The following is an 8858-nucleotide window of genomic DNA, read 5'->3' as shown; positions in this document are numbered from 1 at the left end:
TCCATTCTTACGAGGGAAACTAATATTACCCACCCAATTCTAAACCACCACCACAAACACACCAATTGAACCCAAACATTTCAGCTCGTAATGTAATAAACTATTAGTCGAATTATGGTTACAACTTAACAAGAACTTGTTTCTCAAAAAAATATAGTGTAGGTTTTGCTATATTGTTTTGCACAGAGTATTTGCTAGTTATACTAAGTCATGATGGCGGATCTGCGGCAAGGACGGAGGGGGGCGGACGCGGCGAGGATGGAATGTGGGATGTGGGGTTGTGGACCGCAAGATTTGGGGAAGGGCGTGGGATTATCGGCGGGACGGAGCGACGTGGGCAGGCGGGGGTGGAGGGACGATGGGCAAGGGGTGAAATGGTGAGACAGGAAGCATCAGATGGACGACGAAGGGCGACGGAAAAAAAATGTCACCCTTAGCCCCATTTTAGTATTAGAAATAGAGATAGAGATCGAGAAACACGGCTTCTTCCAGTAATACACAATCCGTAATTCCGTAGCTCCAACGGATGGGACGAGCATCTCAACGGCCACAAGACACGGCACTGTATGTTCATGTGCGCAAGCGTGCAGCACGCCCGGCTGCGAACCGCCACACGCGATGCTCGACTCGCCTCCAACAAACAGGGCTCCATATCGATCCTCACTAGCTGTGGCCGATAAGAAGACACGCACACACCCCACCCTGGGTGCTCATCACATCGCTTGACCCCTCTCCCTGTCCCAATCCAACAGTGCTTTCGTTGCCCCCTCCCTCCGATCCTGCGCGCGCACCAAAATAAAGCCGGTCCCGTAGTGCTATCTATCCATGGTCATAGCCTGCCCCCGCCTGCTCTGCTCCTGCTGCTGCCCCCGAGACGAATCCGAGCCCGTCAGCCAAGAGACGCCGTCGGCGATGGCGCCCCCTGCCGCCACCACCGGCAGCGACGACCGGAACACTGACAGCACCACCACCGTCACGCACCGCACCGTGGAGGTGGGCCCCGGCGTGCGCCTGCACGTGGCGGAGGCCGGCCCGGCCGGCGCGCCCACGGTGCTGCTGCTCCACGGCTTCCCGGAGCTGTGGTACACCTGGCGCCACCAGATGCGCGCGCTGGCCGCGGCGGGCTACCGCGCCGTGGCACCCGACCTGCGCGGCTACGGCGGCTCCGACGCGCCCGCGCTCGACGACGCCGGGCAGTACACGGCGCTGCACGTGGTGGGCGACCTGGTGGCGCTCATCGACGCCCTCGGCGAGAAGCGGGTGTTCGTGGCCGCGCACGACTGGGGGGCGCTCATGGCGTGGAGCCTCTGCCTGTTCCGCCCCGACAGGGTGCGCGCGCTCGTCGCGCTCAGCGTCGCCTACACGCCCCGGAGCGCCGCGCGGAGGCCTATCGACGGGCTCAGGGCGCTCTTCGGCGACGACTACTACATCTGCCGGATCCAGGTACCGTGTAGTACACACTTATTACGATCGACATGTGTCATGCAGGCACCTCAGCTCGCCGCCATGATAGATGCTTCCTTGCACACTACTTTTGTGTGCTGTTCAGTACTACTCTGTCTTGTTGTAATTGAGCTGATCCATGCAGGTAATTAATACTTTGCTTTGTACGCTCTTTATTTGATTCCTTTCAAACGGTAGCTTTGATATGTGCTTTTGCAAGTCTTCAACTATCTACGGCTAGGTCTGTCCCCTTTTATCTCCATCACTATCCACTTCATAGGATAGGGAATCCAAAAAGCTTACTGATATTTTGAAATGGGACTGTCTATTTCCAGCTGGTGTCCTGTTTCTTTAGTTTAATCATGACTCACGTTATCATCTACTACTAGATTACTGACATAGGGCGCCCTGCCATGCTAATCTACCTCCTCCTTTTGCTTATTATATACTTTTTTTTAATAATCCGATTGTTAGGGCAACCATGTGATCCTACAGCAAATTAAATACTCGCTTGCATGCCAATCCGAAGGTCCATGCACGGTGAAAGAGCGATATATAAGAGCAGCTACGAGAGACTAGTCAAACTTAGTTGGATAGCTAAAAAAAAGAAAAAAAAGGTAAAAACATCATCCAATGACTAGCCAAACTCCTCTGCTTGCTATCCACCTCGCCATCCATACTACTACATAAATCTTTTGTGAGGCGGATATTTTTTATTTTCAGAGACGGTTATAGCAAACGCATCAAAGCAAAAGTCGCAGAAAATAAGACATTTTCAGAGGCGGTTTTGATGCCCACCTCTGTTAATTATATAAAAAAATAAAAAAATAGTTGAGCCCGCTGAGCCCATCTAGGCCCGCCAAGCCCATCTGAGGTGCTGCGCGCCGGCCGCCGCAGCCCGGCCGCGCGCAGCCACCGCTGCCAAGGCCGATGCTCACCGGGGCCGCCGCCGCTCGCCAGGGCCAACGCCGCTCGCACCGCCGCGGCCGGATCCGCTTCGTGGCGCCACGACGGATCGCCGCCGAGCCGTGTGCTGCCGCTGCCGGCCACCCGAGCGCGCCCGCGCCGGATCCACCCCGCTCGCGCGCGGTGAGGAACTCCCATCATCGTTGATGCCCCGTGGGGTCGCAATAGGGCCGGAGGGAGGGAGCCGCCGCCCGTGTAGAGAAAAGAGAGGGAGCCGCCGCCCGTGCAGAGAGAAGGGAGGGAGTGGGAGAGAGAGAGGGAGAGAGAGAGTATGTGAAGTGTGTGTGGAGTGGTTAGGGTTTCATATATTGGGCTGGGCTCGGCACATTAGCTGAGGCGGACCATTATAACGTGCTCGCCTCTAAAAATATGAGCATTTACAGAGGCGGTCACATTTATGTCGACCGCCTCTGTTAATCGATTTTCTGAGGCGGTTTTTTTAACCGCCTCGGTTAATAAGAAATGGCCGCTGTTAATCTATTTTCAGGCCCGCCTCAAAGCTCCTAAAAAAATGTCGCTATTAATCAGTTTTGTAGTAGTGCTACTCTCCATCGCTCAGCGAATTCGCCAAGGCGCTTCGTCTTGCCATCTCGCCCGCTCGCATCCTCATACGAGGTGTGCGGGTTTCTTCTTCTTTTGCCTGCGAGCTTCTTCTTCATGCGTCATCCCTCTCCCTTCTCCTCCCTTCTTCTTCCTCGAGCAGAGTCGACTGAGCTCGAGCAGCTTATCATTGCCGGCCAAATCCATATGATTCCCTTCATGGATTTCAAATCCCCCGCATCCGAAGTTCACCCACCTCCCTATATCCCTCCCCAACCCCTCCTACACCAGCTCCGACTAGTGCCCCGCTGGGAATAAATCGAAGGTTCTCCGGCTGTCCATGTCATACTACTGCACAAGATCCACCTCACCGTCGAACTCCAAGCTCCAGCCACCGTTTTCTCCGTCCAGCAGCTCAAATTGAACCTAGGTGATGCACTTATGCTTATTATGCTGATGCTTCCCTTGTTCCATCGCGTTCCGCGAGTTTCCGAGCTTGTTCATGGTGTCGTTGCTGCCATGCTACCGCTTGTCGCGGGCTACGCGCGTGTGCCCCTATGCTGCGCCGCCGCACATGCCGGCTCCGCCTAGCTGTGCTGGCCTCGGTGCCTCAACGCGCTACGTGCAACGCCACTCCGCGCCGGCTGTGCTGGCCATTGAAGTGAGAGATCCAGGATTCGAGTATGGAGAGTCAAGATTTGGAGAGGCAGTTGGTTGCCCTCACCATTTGAGAAGCTCTTTATTTTTTAACTTAGTCTTTTACCTCTTCATTTTGCTAGGATTTTTACCTTGTCTGTTGGAGTTGCTTGGTTTTTGGCTTTCAATTCTCCAAAATTGCAGTGGTTGTGAACTAGGACCACATCAAGCAACATGCATGTTCTTAATCAGTTTCCTTCGTCTTCTTGATCGACATGGAAAAGCGTGTGATGTGAAGAATCAACCAAAAAAAAACAATCAGCCTTTATTAACACGCTGCGCCTTGTGCTTTGTACGCTTTCGTTTGTCCGTTCTTCCCAGTTCCTTGTACGCTTTAGCCTTTACACATTCTTTCAGGGATAGTATATATGCTGTTAAGCCTTTGCCAATCTTTTACTATGCTATACTTTTCTTAACCAGTACTCCGACAGCTAGACTCGATCCATATAGTATCTCTCGTCTCCATCTATCACACCATCCTTTTCATTGGAAACCTGAAAGAAGCCACATTACTTAGGACCACCTCTATCCTTTAGCTAAGCAAGCTACAAGACGACGTGTGTTAAAATGGTCCGACAATCTTCTGTACCTATAAACATCTACATTTCTCCACATTCAATTTTCCATCCTTTAGCTGTATCATTTAATGAAACCCATTACTTAACAACTAATATCGACCCTAAACAACTAATTTCTAGTCACAAGTGCTTTCGTCATTTTGCCAATATTCGTCCATCAAATGCACACTCATCACATAATGTATTTGTCGTGTTTTTATACAATTATTTATGTCAATGGCCGCCAAAGTTATGTTTCGAATATAACATGTGTTGATGCAAAAAGAGGTAAAGTATTTGTGTTGGAGAATCGACTGACACTACTACACAATCCATCATCGCAAACTCCTCACCACCGGCGGTTTGAAACGACCACACGGTGATAGTACTGCCGGCTCGTAATACGGACCAGCGGTAATGGGTTCGACAGGCATCACTGTTGTCTCGTAATCTTCCATCACATACAACCCATGTGATCTCCTGGAAGAGATTCTCCAGGCCTCGGCTCGTAATATGGACCAGCGGTGATGGGTTCGACAGGCATCACCGCTGTCTCATAATCTTTCATCACATACAACCCATGTGATCTCTTGGAAGAGATTCTCCAGGCCTCGAGTCACAGGCCCGGGTTCGACAGGCATCACTACTGTCTCGTAATCTTCCACTGGGCCCAACTCTTCCATCACATACAACCCATGTGATCTCCTGGAAGATATCTTCCACTGGGCCCAACTCTTCCATCACATAACCCATGTTCTCCTGGAAGAGATTCTCCAGCCCTCGAGTCACAGCACCGCTGCCTCATAATCTTCCATCGGGCCCAAGTCTTCCATCACATACAACCCATCTGATCTCCTGGAAGAGATTCTCCAGGCTTCCATCACATACAACCCATGTGATCTCCTGGAAGATATCTTCCACTAGGCCCAACTCTTCCATCACATAACCCATGTTCTCCTGGAAGAGATTCTCCAGGCCTCGAGTCACAGCACCGCTGTCTCGTAATCTTCCATGAGTCACAGCACCGCTGTCTCGTAATTTTCCATCGGGCCCAAGTCTTCCATCACATACAACCCATGTGATCTCCTGAAAGAGATTGCCCAACTCTTCCATCACATAACCCATGTTCTCCTGGAAGAGATTCTCCAGGCCTCGAATCACAGCACCGCTGTCTCGTAATCTTTCATGAGTCACAGCACCGCTGTCTCGTAATCTTCCATCGGGCCCAAGTCTTCCATCACATACAACCCATGTGATCTCCTGGAAGAGATTCTCCAGGCCTCGAGTCACAGGCCCGGGTTCGACAGGCATCACTGCTGTCTTGTAATATTCCACCGGGCCCAACTCTTCCGTCTCATAATCTTCCATCGTGCCCAGCTCTTCCATCACATAGATTCTCCAGGTCACGAGTCACAGACCCGGGTTTGCACAGGCCCGGGTTCGACAGTCTTCCACCGGGTCCAACTCTTCCATCACATACAACCCATATGATCTCCTGGAAGAGATTCTCCAGGCCTCGAGTCACAGGCCGGGTTCGACAGGCATCACTGCTATCTTGTAATATTCCACCGGGCCCAACTCTTCCGTCTCGTAATCTTCCACCGGCCCCAACTCTTCCATCACATAGATTCTCTAGGCCTCGAGTCACAGGCCCGGGTTCGCACATGCATCACTGCTATCTCGTAATTTTCCACCAGGCCCAACTCTTCCATCACATACAACCCATGTGATCTCCTGAAAGAGATCTTCCACCGGGCTTCCATCACATACAACCCATGTTCTCCTAGAAGAGATTCTCTAGACCGAACTCTTCCATCACATAGATTCTCTAGGCCTCCAGTCACAGGCCCGGGTTCGCACATGCATCACTGCTATCTCGTAATTTTCCGCCAGGCCCAACTCTTCCATCACATACAACCCATGTGATCTCCTGAAAGAGATCTTCCACCGGGCTTCCATCACATACAACCCATGTTCTCATGGAAGAGATTCTCTAGACCGAACTCTTCCATCACATACAACCCATGTTCTCCTGGAAGAGATTCCCTAGGCCTCGAGTCACAGGCCCCCCGTCACCATGTGACCCCAGAGATATTCCAGTTTTTTCAATATTTGACTCTGATACCACTTGTTGGAGTGCGCAGTGGAATCTAGCCCGGCCCGCTATACCCACCAGCATGTGCTCTACCAGGCCTCAGGTCCACCGGAGCCCAACCAACCAAAACATTGGGTCTAATTCAATCAAAAGACTAGTCTGATGAGTGAGGACTACCCCACCTTATATATTGGGCTCCCCCACCATCAATTTTGGATGTGGAACTAAATCTAATAGGAGCCGCAGCGGGCGCGCAGGGCTGCATCAGGCGTGCAGCGGCCGGCGAGCGCGGTGACCGGCCTGCGGGACGCGCAGCGGCCGCGAGGGCAGCAGCTGTTCAAGGCTCCTAGCTAGCGAGCGACTCTGGTCCGGCTGTTCATGGCCTTACACATATAGTACAAAAAAAATGTCTCCAATGAATTAACTCTAGTGCGTTTCTATGCAAGCTTTCCAGTGTTCCATTTCGGCAAAAATATCTTTCTCTCTTTTTGATGCAAATGAAAATGTGTGTTACCTAGACAAATCAACTTTATTTCCCTCTACTTCAATATCATATATCAGTTTTCTTGCTTTGCACAACTCAACACGTCATACTGTCCTTTTTGGCTCGACTACAAATACCATATATAGATGGCAAGTTTTGGTAAGGCACACAAAGTGTACCATGATTAGCATTGTGCACATGCCAGGAAGATTTCTAGAACTTTTAATTAGTAACTGTATGCAATGGATATGATACGCAGGAGCCTGGAGCAGTTGAAGCTGAATTCGAACGCCTTGGCACGGAGCTGGTACTCAGGAAGTTCCTAAGTTACCGCAGCCCCAGACCTCTGTTCATCCCGAAGAGCGGGTGGGGCTCCCCAGATGATGTGGTGCCACTGCCGAGCTGGGTAACTGAGGAGGACCTCAAGTACTACACTAGCGAGTTTAAGAGGACCGGCTTCTCCGGAGGACTCAACTACTACCGTGCCCTGAATAAGTATGTTGGCAAATTTAAGTTATTGCTCCCTCCATTCCATTGTATTCCGAGGTGAAGAAAGCAACTATTTATTATTTGCTGTTAACCATGAGCTACTTAAAGTGTTATACCATATATTTTAATGGGATTGTAATTTATTATGTGAATTGTCATTTTTACATGCCAAGTCAATAAAATGGGGGCTTTATGCATTTAGGACATGGGAGCTCACATCACCCTGGACTGGAGCTGAGATAAATGTTCCAGTCAAGTTCATCATTGGAGACTTGGATTTGACATATCATAGTCCTGGCATACAAGATTTCATTCACAAGGGTGGCTTCAAGAAGTTCGTTCCACTTCTTGATGATGTTGTTGTCATGAAAGATGTTGGGCACTTCATCAATGAAGAAAAACCAAAGGAAGTCAGCGAGCTCCTATTAAGCTTCATAAAAAAATTCAATTGATGCTAATTTCTTAATGATGGTTGTAATTAGAAATTTGGAATTGATTTTCAGTTTGCGTTTGTCGTTGATCTAACGCCATGTAAAATGCTTAATGTTATGTGGTACTGTAGCTTTTGGAGCGGGCTTTTGACCCACTCTGGAAAAGCATTTTAGGGGCAGGTCAAATGAATAAGCAACTATGACCACTTATGTTATGGGGTATCCACTAGTACGACACTAATAGTATTTTAATTGAAGGTATGTCATTGCCTTTAATTTTCTCATACTTAGGGTGTGTTTAGTTGGTGAAATGAAAATTTTTGGGTGTCACATCGAATATTTGACCAGATGTTAGGAGGAATTTTCGGACACTAATTAAAAAAAACTAATTTCAGAACTCTGGAAACCGCAATACGAATTTTTTCAGGAATTTGACCGCATCATTAGCACTTGTGGTTATTGTAGCACTTGTGACTAATCATGCATGTGTTCAAACTGTGTAATTAGTTTTGTTTTTTAATCACATTTAATGTTTCCTGCATGTGTTTAAAGTAGGAGGCAAAAATTTTTGGTAACTAAACGGGGCCTTAGCTAAACATTGCCACTGATTCCATGCTATATTTACTTTGAGACAGTTTTGGAAGAAATGCTGGGAAGCACACTTATATTGAAGCCGGTTGCAAGCTGGAAAAAAGTATTCATGCAAGGTTCTGTGTGTTTGCTTTGTTTTGGAGTTTCCAGTGTAACATCCCACAAATTCTATAATAATTATATGTGCAAAAATGTGAATTTTCAAATTTTTTTGTGTGGAGTGTAAATAGACAAAACAATTTAAGGAAAATGCTACTCATCCTTCTCTTAGTGAAAATAAAAATCAAATTAAGGAAGGATTTAAATGCTAGTGTGAAAATATTTGAATCTTATTGGATTTATTGCCTTTTCCTTGTTTGGGTTTATTTGAGAAATTTTTGTTTGAATTGAGTGGATTTTAATTTGAATAAACCATTCAAATTAAAATAAAAAACCTAATCTAACCTCCTAACCCTAACCGAGCCTAAAGCCCCTAACCGCCTCAACCCAACCCACCTAACTTGGCCCGCTAACCCACCCCGCGGGCTCCGCCTTTCCCCGCATGCGCACGCACGCGCCGCGGCTGC

The 8858-nt window shown here is 48.8% G+C and overlaps 1 protein-coding gene across 1 annotated transcript; it reads left to right on the top strand.

The window, feature by feature from the left end:
* Nucleotides 1-726: 726 nt before the first annotated feature.
* On the top strand, nucleotides 727-7977 carry LOC120691731 (epoxide hydrolase A-like). The gene is made up of 3 exons (XM_039974903.1): nucleotides 727-1443; nucleotides 7041-7276; nucleotides 7473-7977. Exons 1-3 carry the CDS (start codon nucleotides 826-828, stop codon nucleotides 7720-7722), a joined length of 1104 nt encoding a protein of 367 aa, XP_039830837.1. The 5' UTR covers nucleotides 727-825; the 3' UTR covers nucleotides 7723-7977.
* The last annotated feature ends 881 nt before the right edge of the window (nucleotides 7978-8858 follow it).

Source organism: Panicum virgatum, chromosome 9N (assembly GCF_016808335.1).
Source record: "Panicum virgatum strain AP13 chromosome 9N, P.virgatum_v5, whole genome shotgun sequence".
Classification (NCBI taxonomy): domain Eukaryota; kingdom Viridiplantae; phylum Streptophyta; class Magnoliopsida; order Poales; family Poaceae; genus Panicum; species Panicum virgatum.
Note: the sequence above shows the minus strand (reverse complement) of the source record. Positions and strands in the feature narration are given on the sequence as shown.

Excerpts from the sequence above, each read along its gene's own strand:
- LOC120691731 (XM_039974903.1), top strand. The coding sequence starts at position 826 with ATGGTCATAGCCTGCCCCCGCCTGCTCTGCTCCTGCTGCTGCCCCCGA. Across the intron at positions 1,444-7,040 it reads ACTACATCTGCCGGATCCAG|GAGCCTGGAGCAGTTGAAGC; the intron begins GTACCGTGTAGT and ends TATGATACGCAG. Across the intron at positions 7,277-7,472 it reads TACTACCGTGCCCTGAATAA|GACATGGGAGCTCACATCAC; the intron begins GTATGTTGGCAA and ends TTATGCATTTAG.